The following is a 20910-nucleotide window of genomic DNA, read 5'->3' as shown; positions in this document are numbered from 1 at the left end:
TCGTATACGTGGGAGCAGTCTGTCATATTGAAGGAACGTTAGACTAACACTTGTAGCCTGTCCAAGGGAATGAAATTCCAAAGTTTGGGAATAGCAGAGAGAACCTTGTGTTTAGCCTGGTTTTAAATTTGGCAGTGGCACAGCCAAACCAGATTATTGGATCTTAGGGGGCACCCTGTCACGTGCACATAGGCAGAATTTTCTTCACCAATCTTGCTCTTTGTGGTACGATAAAATGCAAACACTTAATGGAGATGAACGTCTCTAATGGACTCAAGCAATTGACCCCACCCCCTCTCAGCAGCTCTTGAGAGACTGAATCAATTTACAACTGCTGACTGACTAGAGAAGGTTCGTGATAAACCCGTAAATTTGTAAAACCATGGGATTCTGAGCAGTGGCAGCTCTTTTCTAGGTCCGGATATATGCTGCAGAAAAGTGCATCAATTAACTATATGAAGTTTGCATTTCTTAGTAAACAAAATACTTTTGCAACCAACATCACTTAACCCACTCCTTCTACAGCATATTCAAACAGCACAGCATCCAGTGAGTGTTCACCTTCAAAGACTTGGAGATCACTAAAATCCTGTTATCCTTAAATACATCTTTGCCACCTATTGGCATCCTTATTGCCAAGATAGTCAACTTGTGCCATCAAACTTTGTTTTTAATCGTTACCACTGGTGCTTCATATTCCACGGGCATGGATCTTCCACAACTGACACTCAGCCATCATTACACATCTACTGAGAGAAACAAAATGCTGCCCATGAGCTTCTATCCAGTTAGGTAACCAGTTACATATGCCTCATCTGACCTCTTCTGATATCTCTGAAGATGTTCAGTGCAACAGTAGGGAGCCATTTCAAACTGATCACTATTATGCATAACGCTCCGATTATGAAACCAGCCATATACCATGCATAAAATTAGCCAAATCACCATCTTGAGTATGCAAACATTCTCCTTAGCAAAGGCAACCTCAATCTGGAGGTTCCAGAATTTAAGAAGTGAAAGACAGTTATATTGTTTTTCTCAGGAAGTGCACACAGGGATTGGAAATCTATCGCACCATCCATTAGCACTATTTAATTCTATGATCGTTTCAAGACAGAATTGATAAACTTGCTGTTTTATTTATGGGTTTTGAAAACCTGCAAGCGGTGCATAAACACACTTTGTACTTATAGTCGCTGCTTACGAGATGCAAGGCTGGAAGTAACTGCGCCTCTTTTACTGCCAGCTATTAGTACAAACTGCGTGTTTACGGACCGCTTACAGGTTGACAAAACACATACATGAAAGGCATTGTCATTTACAATGACAATAGCTCAAACTGTTACAAAGTTTGAGACCTATTGCATTGCAAATGCTTGTTTATAATATTTATAAACACAATTTATTAAGATATTTTTGGAGCACTAAGCACTTTACCACATGCTTACATATGAGACTTTATACAGACATTTTGTGCAAACAACAACTCGACCAAGGTTTGAGTTGCAAGCTAGTTGACAATTTACCTAAATGCATTTATGCAGACAAATATTTTTTCGTATTTATTTATATTCATGTTCTTAAGTGGATTAGCAAAGGGACATACTTTGATATAGCAATGGATATTTGGCTTTAACAAACTCAAACACAATGTTTCTGTAATGCCAGAGACCCATATTTTTGCAAATTTGCAGATAGAGATGTTATGCACAATGATTTTATACATATTTAATAATTTATCTATTTTTAATGGATTTATTTATGTATTTGGGTTTGCCATTCGTTCCACAATGATAATATAACATGTAATATATTACATTTTTATTTATTGATTATTTTGCATTGTCACTTTAATATCAAGCATTTATGCTGTTATAATTAGGAATATTTCTTCTATGTTTATACAAGTTGTCATGTGACTCACGAATGGGCTGGACAGTTAGCAAACATAAAAACAATGGCGGACGCTAGTTTTCTGGAGTGATCAAGGGCACATTGTGCTCGCATCGCAGAGGCAAAGAACAATAAACATTTTCCTGCCTCAGCCGTTTGAGTCAGTCTCTCTCTTTTCGCCGCAAAGGAAGTTTGGAGAATTTGCTTTGAAGGAATATATATTTATATTATTTTTTTAAACAATAATCCAAAACCACTCTGGACCCAACTACTAGTGGACTGAATAATGCCCAACATTTTTAAATCCAGAAGGACTCATGCTGCAAAACTGCCATCACAGACAAAAACAAGATACTTCCCTGTAACAGATTAAGCTCAAGCCACTTCAAGCTTCACATTCTGTGCATTATTCTACCTCTGAGTGGTTAGGTCTCTCCACCACAACATGCATGCAGGTCTTACTTGACAGTTTCTTCCTTAAGTTAAATAGGAGTGCGATCTAGACCCAGAGAACAATTTGGATCATAGATATCTCCTCATGCTCTTGTCCACAGTGAAATGTGGGAATATTTACCCCTCTCTCTCTCCTGACTCCCATTTGGATCTGCGTCATCACTAAACCGATTCACTTGTTTTGGGGGTATCTTGTAGGGAACTTGATGCCTTATCAAATGACTTTTTTTCTGCTCAAGTGCATTGTCATCTTTGATTTTTTTTTTTTTTTTAACGCGGTCGCTCTTAGGACTTCGACTTCTGATGACTTTTGCTTTCATAACATGAGAGCATCGCTTTTTCCTTGAAAGGCTTTCAAAGTAGAGTGAATTCCTATATATTAACCATTGCCGATGTCTTCTGTATTGGCATTGAAGGACTATTGTTTTTTGTAGTTTTCTCAACTAACAAGAATTCAACTCTTAAGATCCATGTCTCATCTTGCATTCACAGAGGTCCAGCGCAGACATCTTTGCAACCTGAAGCAATGTCAAAACTGCACCTAAGGACAAAGCACCTTTTAAGGAACACTAAAATGACCTTAGATCAATTTGTTGCCTTCAAATATACGATGGTGTGTCTTTGTTACTGAATACCACAAACTGCTGTCCCGGGGCCGCTTCAGTCCCATGCAGGTCATTGGAGGACTCCTCATTGTATAATCCAATGGCTCTCAGTATCATCTATGTCACCTACAACAGTATTATGAAACTAAAGCTGCTTTTTTTGTTCTATAATGTTTTGGGATAAAGAAAGAGCATGCAGCACAGCTACCAAACTCAAGGTTGTATTGAGAAAAATAACAATATGCTTATGATTACAGATTTTCTATGACACCTGGGACAACATTACGTTTTTTCACCTTATTTTACCAACTTAAAGACATCAATTGGAAGCATGGGAAAAGGCCCTGAAACAGACACTCACTTAATCATACTGGTGTCACATAGTCAAGAACCCAAAATAAATCTATTGATTTCAAAGAATTCTCCAGTGCACACTTATATTTTTATTTTATAATTATTTTTAATATTTTACATAAACAATGCAATTAAGCCATTAGAAAAGGATACAATAAAGAATTATGGATAGAAGGTTCATAAACAATGCTAGTGGTAACATGGTCAGGATAAATAATAAACAAGGACATGTGAAATAGGTAGAATGACGTGTGGGGTGAAGGAGGGGTCTAGTGCACACTTACATAGGCAAAAAATTTAAATGTTTGCAAATAACATCCCATGATGGAAAAGTACGCTTTTGTTCTTCTCTTAATGTGTTCCCTTGAAAGTCTAAAACAGTTCACTATACTATCGGCCAGTATACACCACAGGACTATCACTAAGTACAGAGCACCAAGCTTCCACAATTCGAAACGCTATACTGTCAAAGAGATGAGAAATGGTAAACATTTGCAGGAAGCCCAAATAGACTAAGCACGTTTTTGTTTGAAAATGGAAACAGCAGACTTGTGATGCTGGAATATGTGATGACTGAAAGAACATCAGGAGCCATGTGCTGTTGAGTGATCTCAATCACCCTTGTGTGAAAATATAGGTTCATGGGAACCTCCCGATTTGACATATAGTTTTTCTATGAATGAAAATGACGGACATCAAGGTACAAAACAGGAAAGTAAAACACCTACCTTTGTGACACCACCACACAGCTTCAACGGATGGAAATCCACCTCTAGCCAGTTGTACAGCTCTTTTACCTCTGGAATAACATGCTGCAGCACATTAAACCGGACCTGAATCAAGACCAAGAGATTACATGAGCACAGTAGCATCTAAAATGCCCAGAAGATGGAGAGATGGTGTCTGTTGCATGCAAAAGCGTATATAGTGGAAGAGTACACTGATATTCAAACCTTAAGGATGTATCCCCAAACCACATGAAACAGGGATGCAAATAAAAGAACTTTTTTTTTTTTGCAACACTTCATATTGTTTTTTTTTTTTTTTTTTAACACAATCAAGAAGGAAAATAAAAAATATATATAAATAATTCCCAGAATGGAAGCGATACAAGAGTTTAAAGTAGTGGGTGGATGACTCCCATTCCAACACTATAAAAATGAAGAACAACCTCATATTTTTTCTTGCTGGTGAAGACTGCAGCCTCTTACCATATCGCTCATTAGGCTAATACGTGTGGGAGGTGCTTGCAGACCCAGTAAGGTAGCTAGCCGCCTCTGCTTCTCCATTATGATACCATCCATGTCCAACAGGCGTGCAATGTCTGTGCGCTCAGGGGTTATGGGGATGGAGAGGGTGGCCAGAAGCACTCTGGTGGACATCCTAAAATGGAGATTCAAAGTATTAGTGTTGCAAGCCCAGATAAACATGGTGTGAACGTTTTCTACCCTGGTACCATGTCAAATTTTAAATGCTTATTTTAATTTTCTGCAAATTAAAATACAAATTCTACCTTTTCAGATACAACTAAAAATTCATTTTATAAAATTGTGAGCAAACGTCACCTAAAATATGGCATGCAGCAATCGTACTATTGGCAAAAGATAACTGACAAGCGTCTACACACAAAACCATGCCGCTATTATCCCTTGTTCTTATCTAGCATGTTAGAAAGATCTTTGTTCTCACTTTTATAGAGACACTGGCGTGCGCTGCTGACTATGCGTTTGTTTTAGGAAGCTGTCAGCTATGCAGTTAATTATACAGAAGAGGAATGTTACCCAGAAGGTGGAGAGCGCAATATAGTTCACATTGCAAAGCACAAGGTGCAGGCAATAACAGCAGAAAGTGTTCCAGCAGCCAGTACTTTTATAAACAAAGAAATGAAAGCCTAAGAAAATCCATTCAGCTATATGGGGATGGTTATATCTCACAGCCCGAGATTCTTTATCATAAATCTGAAAATGGTAAAGGTACAGACCATAAACCTGTATATATGCATTTCGGAGTATGAAAATTCTTACACACCACACTGTCAATCCACACTGGCAGCATTACGTCAAGAAGGCCCCATTTCAAGTTTACAGATAAGTCCAACACAACCCTGAGCCCCTTGCCCACCAACTTCTAGGTGCAGAATCGAGGAAAGTCATGACCTTATGAAATCTAATATAGCAATTTATTTTCATTCAAAATTATAATATACTAAACATCCTGGGCAAAACAGACAAATTGTGGAAAAATGCCTGCAAATGAGTACTCAGATTAAGCACAGTACATTGTCAACAAATGGGATTTGATTTTGGGATATTTTATATACCATTAATTGCCTCGAATCCAAAAAGAATTACATTTAACCCTACAGCTACTCACTTCCAATAAGTTACCTAGTAAAATATGGCTCACATTAACATCCAATATTCAAATGCACTTTACAAACAGGTTAAAGACAAAATCAATTTTCAAAAGAAGTTGGCAGGGAATATTACATAAAAAGTCTTACATTGACTTTGTGAGATTATTTCTCACTTTCCTGAATTCACAAAGAAATCCAGGGATACGGTTTGAATATATGGCAATATACATTTCAGCATGTGGAAATGTCACTCTAAATTGCCTTTGAACTTAAAATTTGGTTTCTCCAAAGGGAAACCTCTTACCCCACACTAAGTGTAGCTAGTAGTGTAGTTCCAGGTCAGCGCAATTCATTCAGGATTTTCAAGTTAACCATTGGCTGTGGTAAAGGAACTTAATTTATAATCAGTTCATGTACATTTTACTTAAATCTGGGTTTCCTAGAAATCTGGTATAGGCTTTACCATACTATTCAGGATATACACCCCTGCCACACAACCTGAGAATTTATTTGGGGTATTCCCCTCTCATTCCCACACTAAAAAAGGATGCAAGAATGTGATAATTTCTAATGTGGAAAGCTACTTCAAAACCACTTGAGTACCAGCATGCAGGTATGTGTAACTTCTGCAAGACAACAATCTCTAAAACAACCACAAACCCATTCCTGAGAACCGACTGCTCACAGGGAAATGCCCCCACATAGACAGAAATATCCTTGGATTAAATCCTATTTACCTGATTTGATGATCCAGAAATTTGAATTTACTACTGTAAACCAAAATATTAGTTCACCTAATTGAAACTTAAAACTGAAAAACCATACATGAACTGGGCCTATGATAGCTAAAGCGAAGAGTGAAAATAAGTGGTCCAGTAAAATAGGCATTCTGAAAATATTCTGCCAAATTAGGGCTTTCCAGAGATTAGGTTTCTGGAAAACACAATCATGTCACCGCTAAACTACCACTTGGAATGATGAAAGGAATGTGTGCTTCTTAAATAACTACTTGAGAGAATCTCGTTTTTGTTCCTCTAAAGCAATCAACTTCAATCAGGGTGGTGTGAGGTTATGTAAAAAGAGGTAAAGAGAAGAAAAAAAAAAAGGGACAAGAGAAGCATTTACTCTGACTGGATGAGGTGGAGACGAGCCTATTGCTCACCAGTCATGTGCTTCAGTGAAAGAAACAAAGTGACTGTGAGCCACTCTGTAATGGGAAGTCAGTAACATCTTTTGTCATTCACATACTGGCCCGAAGTAGATGTCACAGGGTCCCATAAACACCCCCGAACCAACCACACCACCTCAATATTGACAAAAGATCAGACCGAGAACATTTTTAAAACGAGATCTATAACAGAATTTCAGCTATCATGTATTTTAGTATGCTTTGAGAACTGAAAGTAACTGCAGTGTTCAAAATGTTATAAATATATCCATTCCTGCAATCGGTCTCATGTCCTTTGCAACACAGACCGTCCTTAGCCAACCAGGCTCCGATTCAGTCCTCAATATTAATACTATTTTTGTAACTTTGTAATTTTGATTTTAACTTTGCAAGTACAGGTTTACAAATCCCAGCATACAAAGTGCCATTGGCTGAAGGGGTCACATACGACATAGGCCTAATTCCCAGCTAGGTATGGAAGTCAAAAAATAAAGGCAGAAATAAACATCTATTGTCCTACATCTCTTGGGCACCTTCTCAAGTTTGACACATTTTGACTCTGGCTTCAAAATTATTTGCAAAATAGGTTGTTCAAAAACCGAAACACTGAACATTGCTTTAGGGGGGGATTTCAATTAAAACGTCCTTTTAACCGGACATATAACTGGACAGGATTGCCACATAAGGTGAAGCAAAGCTCACTCAAATAACAGATGTTAAGAAACAATCACCACCCAATTACAGAATACTGGAAAAACGCAGGTATTTAAACCAACTGGAAAACAGTTGTTTTGCTGTGGGTACCTACTTCTGCGTTTCTTCCGGTGTTAGATTTTTCCTCATTTCCCTGGAGAGATGATAGAGTCGGTGAAGCGTGGAGGCATGAAAAAGTGCGTTACCAGATTTCCAAAAGACAGTTGAAACTTTGTTATAGTAATTTGCCATCAGCTGGGGCTTTGGGGGTTTTTTAGACAAGGAGAAAAGCCCATGAATGTCTTCCACCGCCTTGAAAGCTTCCTGAAAGCAAACCACAAAATTAAATGAGCTACTCAGGAGCTAATACACAAGACAGCGCATACCTTGGATTTTTGCACACACAGGAAAACACATCTTATGAAACACGTTTTTGGTACAATGCTCCCCCATAAGTCATTACACTCAAGAGGAAAAAATATTTCGTTTTTTTTGGTAAATTCTGGCATTTGGCAGCCCAGACTATCTTTTTCTGCTCAAAAGCAAGTACTGCTTTGGCAATTATCAGACTGAGATACATTCGCTTGAAAAATCACTACGTACTCTCTGCTTATTACAACAGTAAATTTTGTGGCACAATGAATAACTATCTCCAACATGTTCTTCACATTAATCTCCCACAATGGTTCCTCTCCGACAGCTGCACAAATTCTTCACCAAAATCACTGCAACCATTTCGGAGCTCTTAAGTATACAGCTTCTTAAAGAGTTGCCCAGAGAGTTATGTCACAAAAGCAATTCGTTTCTGAACTATTTTATCGTCTTAAGCAGAATAAATGCACATCACTTCAAATGTAAACTTCATTAACCAGTATCTGCACCTTTACTTTATTTTGTTGTTGAAATGGGAATGAACATTAGCTGTTCAACTACTGAAAATAACGCATAGCTCGAAATATTCACTATGATCAGGGATCATGAGCTGGACCTCACTGGTGATTTTTAGACATTCCTGTTTATTATGCAAAACAAAAAAGGAACCCTATATCAAACCCCACCAAGCCATAGTAAACTGTGCTCCACTTTCAGCAAGCAGGAGCATTTTGCTCTTGCTTGCTCAAAGCAGAGTACAATTACTTTGACAGTGAGGGAGCTGCATGTTAGCAGCTCCCTGTAAGAAACTGGCTCTATATATACTGCACCAAAGTGAGTTAAGGTGTGTATAGAGTCCAAGAGTCCCCAAAGGTAGGCAGAGGTTATAGTTAGATATACCCTTACTCTCTAATAGTGGTAGCTTGGTCAAGCAGTAAGGCAGTATCAGAGGACAGTGTTAAGCATTTGATGTACACACTTAGTCAGCAAATGAATTCACACACTCGAGAATTGAACTCTAGGCCAATTGTGTTTGTATAAAAAAAATATACTGTTTGTATTTTTAGAACCAAGCAAGCCTGGTACAGGTAAGCATTAAATACTTTTCAGTAATAAGTTACTGGATATAGAACCGTTTGAAAATGCAATAGAAAGTGTACTTTGGTTGATTTACAGGGGAGCAGTAGTATGCAACACTTAGCAAATACAGTACATTGGAAGTTAAGTTACTTTTTACTTTACTTTTCTAACTCCGTGCTGGATACCTAGATTCAAAAAGAACAATTGATGGACAGAATGCAGAACAATGTCATATTCAACCCAGTACAGAGTTCTGGGCCTAAATCCATCATTTTTTTGCTCACCATGCCATTCCAGTTTAGACCCAGCCATATGCAAATCAGTCTTGACACTGCGCCCCAATGGAAACAGTCCAGCCCGAACTACCAGGCCAGGACCTCCCAGGGCTGGAAACAAGCATCCTTGGACCGGTTTCGGGCTTTCAGCCCTCATCAGCCAGGATAGCTTGAGTCCAGGGACATGGAGAGCACAGGACCCACGTCTGGGCATGCCCGTACCACTCGGGGTGACAAATGCAAAAAGAACAATTGATGAACAGAATGCAGAACAAGGTCATACATTCACCCCAGTACAGAGACTGATTTGCATATGGCCAGGTCTAAACTGGGGTGGCATGGTGAGCAAAAGAATGATGGATTTAACCCAGATATCTTGACTGGAGGTGAAGGTTTTGATTTGTTCTGCATTCCGTCCATTAATTGTGTGTCTTTTGGATACCTAGATTCAGCACTGGGACATTTCCTAGAACCAGGTAAGTAATTACGTTTTGGTTATTCGTTTGATTTTTAAAGAATATTTTCAGTTTTCAAAACTCCACACTTGGAAACGTTTTAGACAAAAAGTGTTAATGTTATCCTATGGAGGGAAAACAGGTTAAAGGTTCTCAGTTAAGTAATCGGCTGTGGGTGTTAAGGTTCTGGGGTTAGACTCATGGGTCTCCCAGGGTCAGTGATGCACTGTTGCACCCTCAGCAGCACTAGGGCAGCCGGGTGCAGAGTGTTGAGGCCCAATGTTATCCAATGGGGGATAGGGGGCCCCCGGTTGGTGGCTGCTGGCAAGCACTGGGTTGTGGGAGCAAAGCTCCTAGGGTTAAGCTCAGGGCAAGTTGGGGTCCAAGTTAGCACCAAAGGGGCACCCTCAGCAGCACTAGGGCGGCCGGGTGCAGGGAGCCATTTTGAGGTCGGGTGCCCTGTTTCGAATGGAGAACCTCCGGGACAAAAACACCGCATGCTCGGGGACGAAGATCTTCTTGGTGCGACCACCAGTTCGAGGGGTAAGTTGGGATGTCGGGGGTTGGTTAGGCACCTTTGGTTTGGGCACACAAGGCCGGGGGCGTCGGGTGCAGGGGTGCCATGTGACATCGTATTTTCTTAATGTGGTGGTTCTACTCGAGCTCAGGCCGGATTCAGCGGGCGCAGAGTGGGCTGGATTCGCGGTCTCTGGCTGGCACCAGAAGCTGCAGTTTAAACATGTCCGGTGTTCTCTGGAGAAACTGTCTGGGAAGTGAAGGCAGGCAGGTCCTCCGGGGTTTGTGAGGTTGAAGGCTGCTGGATATGCCAGGATTTCGCAGGAGCATGTTCAAGGGGAGACAGGCCCGTAGGGCTGAGACCAAGTCAGTGGGCGTAGTCCTCTTAGCTCTGCAAGGCTCTTCGTCCTTTTCTTCTTGTAGTTAGGCTGGATCTGCCTTCTTCTTTCAAGGATACCCCCTAACGAATAGTTTCTTACCTGTCGGTGTAGTTTTGCAGCTTGAAGATCTTTCTGGATTCACTATGCTGTGCATTATTCCGCGATTTTGTGGTTGGGTCCAGATTCGTAGTCTTTTCTTTGTTTTTTTTTTTTTTGTAGCCCAGGTGGGCGGCGACGACCCACCATTTGGTGCACCTCCCGTGACGTCGTCGTGCTTCCTGCGGAAGTCCCACCTTTGGGGCGCCATCTTCGGGGTCTTTTTTTCCTCTCTTTTTTTTTTTTTTTTTTTTTTTTTAACCCTAGGCGATTGATAAATCCTTATTGTTCATTTTTCTGTACGTTTTCATTCCTTCTGATTTCCTCCATTTTACCCCCTCTTCCTCCAGCCTCATCTTCCTGGCGGAGGTGGGTGGGTTCGCTAGTGAATCCAGAAAGATCTTCAAGCTGCAAAACTACACCGACAGGTAAGAAACTATTCGTTTTGCAGCGTGAATCTTTCTGGATTCACTATGCTGTGCATAGACTTTGTAGCGGTTTTCCTAATTTTGTGGTGGCTGGGTGGTAGATGAGCGTTGGTCGTTGAAAATGTGTTGAAGCACCTTCTGTCCGACCTGTGCTTCCTTGTTCATCTGAATGTCCACGCAGTAGTGTTTTGTGAACGTGTGCACAGATGCCCAAGTTGCCGCTAGACATATGTCCTGAATGGGCGTGTTCGCCAGGAAGGCAACGGTGGCCCCCTTCTTCCTTGTGGAGTGAGCCTGAGCTCCCTCTGCTAGCTCCTGTCCAGCCTGTTTGTGGCAGAATTGAATAGTGAGTGCAATACATCTAGCGATGGTGCCCTTAGTCACTGGTCTACCCATGAAGCTAGTAGCAAAGGACACAAACAACTGCTTTGATTTCCTGCTTCCTTCGTTCTCTCAATGTAGTGCATCACCGCTCTTCTAGCGTCGAGGGTGTGCAGGGCCCTTTCTGCGTTTGAAGTCGGGTTTTGGAAGAAACTCGGTATCTGGATACTCTGGTTCATGTGGAACGCCGACACCACCTTGGGCATGAAGTGTGGGTCTGTTCTCAGGACTATCCTGTCCTTGTGAATCTGAATGTAGGGTTCCTGTAGCGTTAGCGCTTGAAGCTCGCTCACCCTGCGTAGTGAGGTTATGGCCACCAGAAAGGCCGTTTTCATAGTCAACATTTGCAGCGTGGCCTTGTGAATAGGTTCAAACTGTGCCTTCATGAGCTCCGTCAGTACCACGTTGAGGTTCCATGCCGGAGACGGCAACCGTTTAGGAGGGGCAATTCTTTTGGCTCCTTCCATGAATCTCCTCACAACCTGCGAAGTGAAGAAACTTCAACCCTTCTCACCTCTGGTGTAGGCAACGATCGCCGCTAGGTGTACCCTTAGTGAGCTCGAGCAGAGGTTACTCTTTAGAAGGTGTGTGAGGTACCTCAGTACGGTTGAGTCTCATGTCATTCTGTTTTGCAGGCCCTTCTTCCTGCACCACACAGTAAATCTCTTCCATTTTGCGCTGTAGCATTTTCGTGTAGTTGGTTTCCTTGCCTCCCGCAGCACCCGCATAGTGCTAGGAGGCAATTTAAGGTGAGCGAACTCTAGGTCCTCAGGAGCCATGCCGCCAGGTTGAGGCTCTCTGGTTCCGGATGTAGGACCTCTCCGTTTTGCATGGAGAGCAGGTCCCTTCTTCTCTCGAACCTGTGGGGATTGCCCTGTGCCATTTCTTGAATTTGTGAGAAGGAGTAGTTTCTTTTCTGTAACTCCAGTTCTGTAGTAGGGGTATCTCTGTTATAGTCATAATCTAGTGAATAGTCCCGCCCATGTGCGCGGACCCCGGAGCAATAAAAAAATAATCTCTAAAAGGTGACAAATCATGCAGACCTGCATACACCTTTAAGAGAGAATTTAATTTAAAGACAGATAATGCAGCCTATACCCACAGGCTACACTGTCCAGTACTTCAACTAGAATTCCACCAAAATCCACAAACAGCACTGCCTGTCCAGTTTTTCTCCCCATAGGAAAAAACCCTGCCTCTACCAGCAAAAGCCACTGGAATGATAGAGAGGAAGGAGTGGACAGACAAGCCCCATAGGCTGCCATTATGTGGCTTGGAACAGGATACTGTGCCTTTAAGAAAACTTTCCAGTTTTCCAGAACTTTCCCCAGTATCCCAGAATGCCCAGCAGGTCCCATTTACTTTCAGTTCTTTTTGAAGGCGTAGCACGCCAGACCTGTAGCATTCTCCATATGAATAAGTATCTCTCCACCGGGGAGGAGGGCGGGCGCTTATGACTATAACAGAGATACCCCTACTACAGAACTGGAGTTACAGAAAAGAAACTACTCCTTCTGTAGTAGGGGATCTCTGTGTATAGTCATAATCTAGTGAATAGAATGGCAAGCCCATCCCCACACAACAAAAGCGGTGGAGAACACATAAGACACAACCACTACTGTGCGAACAAATTTCGCAGCGAAGCCTGCCCAACCTGAGCATCTGCCCTGGCATCCGAGTCCAGACAGTAATGCGCAGCAAAGGTATGGACCGACTTCCAAGTGGCCGCCTTACAGATTTCCGCAATCGGAACATTACGCAGCAAAGCCGTCGTGGCAGCTTTGCCCCTGGTGGAATGAGCCTTAGGTTTACCCCCTAAGGTCTTATTAGCCTTTTGATAACACAACTGTATGCAGGACACAATCCACCGAGAGATGGACTGCTTAGAGGTCGCAAGACCAGTCCTGACTGAGCCATAATTAACAAACAATTGGTCAGACCTACGAATATCCTTGGTCTTATCCAGATAAAATTTCAACACCCTACGGACATCCAGGGAATGGAGAGCCCTTTCCGCTGGTGAAGAGGGATTCTGAAAGAACGTAGGTAAAGTTATGGTCTGATTGACATGAAAGTCAGAGATAACCTTAGGAAGGAACTTAGGGTGAGTACGCATCACAACCTTAGCAGCATGAAACACAGTATAAGGTTCTTGACAACATAATGCCTGAAGTTCACTCACCCTGCGGGCCGATGTAATGGCCACTAGGAACGCCGCCTTCCAGGATAGGTGCTGCAATGAAGCCTTGTGAATAGGTTCAAAAGGCTCTCTCATCAGTCTGGACAGCACCACATTCAAGTCCCAAGAAGGCGAAGGAAGTCTGACAGGAGGGAACACCTTCTTCAAGCCTTCCAAAAAATCCTTGACCACAGGAATCTGAAAGAAGGACGTCTGTGAAGGGCACTTCCTGTAAGCAGTCAGAGCAGCCAGATGAACCTTAATGGAATGGAAATTAAGGCCAGACTGCGCCAGATGCAAAAGGTATGGAAGGATGACATCTTCCTTACATGTTGTCGGATCAAAGTTCTTGGACTTACACCAGATACAGAACCTCTTCCACTTGTAAGCATAGGATGTCCTAGTGGAAGGTCGCTTAGACTCCTTCAGAATGTCCATACAATCGTCTGGCAGATTCAGATGACCGTATTGCACTATTTCAGGAGCCATGCCGCCAAACTCAAAGACGAGAGGTTGGGGTGCACCATCCGCCCCCCGAACTTCGTGAGAAGGTCCGGCCTGCACGGCAACCGCATGTGAGGAAGGAGAGACCGGTGAAGAAGGTCCGTGAACCACCACTGCCTGGGCCACTCCGGGGCGATCAGGATCATCCGCGCCCTGGACTGGGACAGCTTGATGAGCACCGCCGGAATCAGGGGAATGGGTGGAAAAGCGTACAGAAAGCTGTTCGACCAATCGATCCATAGCGCATTCCCCAGCGTCCCCCGCTGGTAGTACCTGGATGCGAAGTCTCGGCATTTGCTGTTTTCGGCGGTGGCGAACAGATCTACGTCTGGAGTCCCCCACCTTGCGAAGACTTCTCCTAGTACTTCGTCGTTTATGACCCATTCGTGGTTTTCCTGAATCAGCCTGCTCAAGGCGTCTGCCTGAGCATTCTGCACCCCTGGCAGATGTGTGGCCGTGATCGTCAATCCTCGGGCCAGCAGCCAGCGCCAGATCGCCTGCGCCTCCTGCGACAGAGTGCGCGATCTCGACCCCCCCTGCTTGTTGAGGTAATACATCGTGGTTGTATTGTCCGTCTGTATCAGCAGCGAGTTGGTCTGGAAGGACGGGAGGAAAGCCTTCAGTGCCAGGAAGACAGCTCTGAGTTCCAGGAAATTGATGTGGTACGTCGATTCCAAAGGAGACCACTTCCCCTGAATCTGCAGGTCCCCGGAATGCGCACCCCAGCCCTGGAGAGAAGCATCCGTCACCACATTCGTCGTGGGAATGTCCTTGTGGAAGGGAACCCCCTTGAGGAGGTTTTCCGCCGAACACCACCACTTCAGAGACTGACGAGCATGTAGAGACAGTCTGATCTTGTCGTCCCAAGAGCCTGTCTTCTGATCCCACTGATCCTCCAAGCACTCCTGCAGTGGTCGCATCTGTAGACGTGCGTGCGGAGTGAGGAAGATACAGGAGGCCATCGATCCCAGCAGAGACGACACCTTCCTCACAGTCGTCGATGGAGCAGTCCTGAGGTCCTGAGCCTTCCGAAGGAGTGATAACCGTCTCTCCTCCGAAGGAGACACGCTTGCTGACCGCGTATCTATGGAGGCCCCCAGGTACTGTATGCACTGTACCGGAGATGGGACCGATTTGGACATGTTGACGTGTAACCCCAGCTTGTTCAAGAGCTCGCACGTCCAACGGAAGTGTTCTTGCGCTTCCTCGAAGGATGACGCCTTGATCAGCCAATCGTCCAGATACGGGTAGACAAACACCTTGCTCCTCCGCAGGTGTGCCGCCACCACCGCCATGCACTTCGAAAAAGTCCTGGGAGCAGACTTTAGCCCGAATGGCAGTACTGTGTATTGATAGTGATTGGCGCCGACTTGGAATCGCAGGAACTTCCTGTGCTTCTGTGCTATGGGCACATGGAAGTACGCATCCTGTAGATCTATGGCACAGAGCCAGTCTCCCCGTTGCAGCTGAGGGTAAATCTGGTGCAACGATAGCATGCGAAACTTTTCTCTGCGAATCCACTTGTTTGCTTGTCGCAAATCCAGAATGGGCCTGAACTCGTTCTTGTCCTTCTTGCGAACGAGGAAGAACCGAGAGTACAGACCTCTTCCCCTTTGAGACAAAGGTACTTCTTCTACCGCCTTTTTTCTCAACAAGATGTCTGCCTCCGCCTGGAGCTCCCTCAGCTGGAAGCGAGAGCTGACCGGCGGAATCGCTGGAGGCGGGCTGATGAACCGAAGACTGTATCCATTGCAAACAATATTCAGCACCCACTTGTCCTGAGTAATTTTTCTCCACTCTGCCGGAAAAAATCGAATGCTTCCCCCCACTGGAGTGGGTAACGGTTGAGGGGGAAGTAACAGCTCAGGGCAGAGACCCGGCCGGGCCCTTGTTTGTGGTAGTAGCCTGCTGGCCACCTCTGCCCCTCTGGCGCTTCTGGAAGGGCTTGCGGAACTGCTGCTGTTGTGGCTGCTGCTGTCCCGAGCCCTGCCCACGCCCTCGGCCCGACGACCCGAACCTCCTCTGGAACGGTCGTTTCTTTTTCTCGGCCTTCTCTAACCCGACGGCCGTCAGGGTTTCCGCTTCAGCCTTCATGCGGGCCATTTCATCGTCCGCATGCTTCCCGAACAGGGTCTCCCCCGAGAAGGGCAAGTTGGCCACTCTCTGCTGCGCCTCCGGCTTAAGGGACGTCAGGCGCAACCAGGAATGCCGCCGCTGGTGGACGCCATGACAGTAGGCGTGGGCGGCCAATAGCGATATATCCGCTGCTGCGCTGATCGTTTGGTTAGAAACCAGCATGCCTTCGCGCACCGTCTCCAAGAAGTCCTCCTTCTTGTCTCGTGGCAGGAGGTCCGCATATTGCTGCAGGGATTCCCACAGGGCCCAGTCGTAACGGCCCAACAACGCCCCTGCACTCGCCGCCTTCATCGTGGTGGCAGCGGTACCACACACCTTCCTGCCCGCAGAGTCCAGCCAGCGGCTTTCCTTGTCCGGTGGCACCGTGGAGGCCGGGGCGGTCGCATGTTGTTTTCTCGCCGCCGTCACGATAACCGAATCCGGTTTCGGGTCCCCTCTCAAGAATGACGGATCCGACTCCGGGGCCCTATATTTCTTCATGAGCCTGGACGGAGCGGCCTTCGCTGTTGCGGGAGTGAGGAACAGTTCCAAAGCTGGTTCCACCAGTCCAGGCACGAGAGGCAGAAGGGGGCGAGACAAGTGTCTTTTATGAAGCGTCTCAAATATCACGGACGTCGTGGGTGTTGGAACCGTCACCGTGATATTCAGCTTCGCAGCCCCTCGTAACAGCACCTCCTGGAACGAGACCAAGTCGTCCACCGGCGACACCCTAGTCCCCGGGGAGTCCGACAGCGTCGGGGAAAGGTCCCTGTCCGAGGAGCGCGACCTGGACCTATACCTTCTGCGGCGTCGTCTAGAGTCTGACGAGGATCGCCCTCGGCTCCGCGATCGTCGCCTCCTGTGAGAGCGGGAGCGCGACCTCTTCGGCTTAGGCCTGTCCGCCGGTCTCGCTGGTCCAGGCGACCGTGGTCGTCGTGGCTTCGGGGTCCCTTGCGGCGGAGTCGGGTACCGTGGAAGGGAAACCGACCTCGGGGGGACCGGCGGCGGCACCGCAGGAGTGCTTGGCAGCAACAGAGGCCGGGGTGGCGGAGACAGAGTCCGCGGCCGCGGAGGAGGCGGTGGAGGAAGTGGAGACGGTGGTGGAGGAGGTGGCGGTGGTGGTGGTGGTGGCGGTGGAGGAGGCGGTGGCAGAGGTGGGAGAGGAGGAGGAGGCGACGGAGACCTCCGAGGCGGGGTATACACCACTGAGTACACCGATCCCGGCGACTCCCTCTTCCTCGACGTCGACGTGTGCCTCGACGTCGACCTGCGCCTCGACGGCGATCTTCTCGGCGTCGATCTCCTCCTCGGCGTCGACCTCCGCCTCGACGGCGACCTTCGCCTCGACGGCGACCTTCGCCTCGACGGCGACCTTCGCCTCGACGGCGATCTTCGCCTCGACGGCGATCTTCGCCTCGACGGCGATCTTCGCCTCGACGGCGATCTTCGCTTTCTCGACGTCGATCTCCTTCTCTTCATCGACGGCGAGTTGCGATCCCTCGACGCCGAACGCCGACGCCGGGTCTTCACTCGACGTCGACCGCTGGACGCAGTCGAAGACGGCGTCGTCGCCGACGACGCCGATGTAGTCGACGGCGGCCTATTCAGGTCCCTCGACGCCGATCGTCGACGCCGTTTCTCCCCAGAGCCCTGGGGAGACGGCGAACAGACGGTGGTCATCCTCCTCGACGTCGCCGTCGACGCCCTCGACGTCGACGGGGAGCGGGAGCGTTTACTGGTCTTCCTGCCCCTGGGGAGCCCCCCAGAGGCCTCAGCAAGGGCCAAATCAGCCCCTCCAGACCCACCTGGTGCCTTCAGTCTTCGCTCCTCCAGAGCTTGAAGCCTGCTCTTCATCCTGTCCCTCAGGGTTCTTGCTGAAAATGAGTGGCAGATGGTACAGCTCTCAGGCACGTGGGACTGGGGAAGGCAAGCTATGCACACCTCGTGTGGGTCAGTTTTAGCCTTCTTTCGACCACATTCCGGGCACTTGTCGAACAAGCCAGGCATGTTGACAGTACCAGCTATTAAACACAAGAAAAAGTGACAAAAATTGCCAAAATCTCAATGAAAACCTTGAAAAAGGTAGAGCTCAATGCTCCAGGGTCCTGCTAGCAGGAGCCGGAAAAAAGAACTGAAAGTAAATGGGACCTGCTGGGCATTCTGGGATACTGGGGAAAGTTCTGGAAAACTGGAAAGTTTTCTTAAAGGCACAGTATCCTGTTCCAAGCCACATAATGGCAGCCTATGGGGCTTGTCTGTCCACTCCTTCCTCTCTATCATTCCAGTGGCTTTTGCTGGTAGAGGCAGGGTTTTTTCCTATGGGGAGAAAAACTGGACAGGCAGTGCTGTTTGTGGATTTTGGTGGAATTCTAGTTGAAGTACTGGACAGTGTAGCCTGTGGGTATAGGCTGCATTATCTGTCTTTAAATTAAATTCTCTCTTAAAGGTGTATGCAGGTCTGCATGATTTGTCACCTTTTAGAGATTATTTTTTTATTGCTCCGGGGTCCGCGCACATGGGCGGGACTATTCACTAGATTATGACTATACACAGAGATCCCCTACTACAGAACCATGTCTGCCTTGCCCACTGCGGAGCCACTAGGATCAGAGTCATGTTGCTGGTTCTGCACCTCGAGCACTCTGTGCAACAGGGGTATCGGTGGAAAGGCGTAGGCAAATGTCCTCGACCAGCTTATCCATAGGGCATTTCCTTGGGATTGCTGATCTGGTTGCCTGGACGCGAAGCTTTGGCATTTTGCATTTCGGCGTGTTGCAAACAGGTCTATTGTGGGAGTTCCCCATCTCTGGAAAATCTTCTCCGTTTCCTGGCCATTGAGATCCCACTCGTGTGATGCCGAGGTCTGCCTGCTTAGCCAGTCTGCCTCCACATGGTCCTTCCCTGGAAGGTGAATTGCCAGTAGATCTATCCTGAGAGGTATGGCCCATCTCCAAATCTCCTGTGCCAGAGAGGAGAGAGGGAACGACTGTGTCCCCCCCCCCCCTGCTTGTTGATGTAGAACATTGCCGTGGTGTTGTCTGTTTGAACCAACACCCTCTGGTTGTACAGGTGCCTCTGGAATGCCTTCAGGGCTAGCAGGATGGTTTTCAATTCGAGGTAATTGATATGGCGTACCGCATCTGCTGGAGCCCACAGACCCCTCACTCTGAGGTTGTCCATGTGCGCTCCCCATCCCTTCTGCGATGCGTCCGTGGTAATGGTCATTGTTGGGTTTGGTGGTGTCAGGCTTCTCCCTGCTGTCATGTTGTCTGTTCCACCAAGTCATCTCCTCCTGCACTGCGTGCGTAACAACCACTAGATCCTCCCAACTTCCGTTTGCTTGTGACCATTGATGTTGTAGCCATTCCTGGAATGGTCTCATGTGCAGGCGTGCATTCGGCACCAGCTGGATACACGACGCCATCATCCCCATCTTGCTCACTGACCTCACTGTCAGAGCTCGCCCCTTCCGGTAGAGCCGCGTCTCCTTCAGTAGGGCATCTGTCCTCCTGTCGCTGGGCACCACTGTGCTGTTCAGGGAGTTGATCTTTGCCCCCAGGAAAATCTTCACCTGCTCCGGTTCCAGTGATGACTTCCCCCAGTGAATCGAGAACCCCAGGTTCGTCAGAGTGTCTGTTACGCGTTTTGCGTGTTACGCGTTTTGCGTGTCTCGCACTTCTCGCGTGACTTTGCCTTGACCAGCCAGTCGTCTAAGTAGGGGTAGACATGGATTCCCTGCCTTCGTAGGTGGGCCGCGACCGCCGACAGGCATTTTGTAGAGACCCTTGGCGCCGATTTTAATCCGAAGGCTAGGGTTGTGAACTGGTAGTGTTCCTGGTCGATGTTGAACCTTAGAAGGCCCTTGTGTCTTCTGTTTATTGGGATGTGCAGGAAGGCATCCTTGAGGTCCACGGTGACCATGAAGTCCCCGTCTCTTATTTGGGGCAGTACCTCCTGCAGCGAAGTCATTTTGAACTTCTGCGTTCTGATGAACTTGTTTAGGTAACGCAGGTCCAGGATGGGTCTGAGGTTTCCGTCTACTTTCGGGACCACGAAGTAGTTTGAGTAGACCCCCTTGTTGCGTTCTCTGAACGGCACTGCCTCTATGGCTCTCTTTTCTAGAAGTTTCCGTGTTTCTTCTCTGAGTAGGGCCAGTTCTTGAGCCGATCTCTGCTTTCCCTTTGGTCTTCTGTTTGGAGGTCTGTTCTCCAAATCCACGCAGTATCCATACTGCATGACGTTCAGTATCCACTTGTCTGTGGTTATACGCCGCCACTCCTGAAGGTAGAACCTCAGTCTTCCGCCTACTGGTGTTGTATGCTCGTAGGCTTTCGAATCTTCTCTCTCCCCTGATGTTGCTGTACTGCGCCTCACCCTTGGGGGCATGTCGAGGGTAGGCGTCCTCTTGCGTGCTGAGTCACTTTGATGAGGGCTGGTCACCCCCTCTCCTCCTCTGGCCACGTCCGTTCCCTCTCCCGCGAAAGGACTGGCCCCGAGGTTGGTACTGCCAGTTTTGCTTCTGTTGACCTTGTTGTCCGTGACCATCACCCTGCTGACCCTGCTGGAACGTCTGGTGCGACGCCCCCTGCTGGCTTCCTCCCCTACCG

General features: G+C 46.7%; 1 protein-coding gene across 2 annotated transcripts in view; it reads right to left on the bottom strand.

The window, feature by feature from the left end:
- EIF3A (eukaryotic translation initiation factor 3 subunit A) overlaps positions 1–20910 on the bottom strand; it is a 735236-nt gene that overhangs the window by 610671 nt on the left and 103655 nt on the right. For both annotated transcript variants that reach the window (XM_085602967.1, XM_085602977.1), the window contains exons 6-8: positions 7638–7846; positions 4517–4688; positions 4034–4138 (exon numbers count right to left, since the gene is read on the bottom strand). In XM_085602967.1, coding sequence (XP_085459093.1) covers positions 4034–4138; positions 4517–4688; positions 7638–7846 — 486 coding nt within the window. The remainder of the gene's footprint in view (positions 1–4033; positions 4139–4516; positions 4689–7637; positions 7847–20910) is intronic.

The sequence above is a fragment of the Triturus cristatus genome, chromosome 1_2 (genome assembly GCF_964204655.1).
Source record: "Triturus cristatus chromosome 1_2, aTriCri1.1, whole genome shotgun sequence".
Lineage (NCBI taxonomy): Eukaryota > Metazoa > Chordata > Amphibia > Caudata > Salamandridae > Triturus > Triturus cristatus.
The sequence above is the reverse complement of the archived record's forward strand: the minus strand, read 5'-3'. Positions and strand labels throughout refer to the sequence as shown.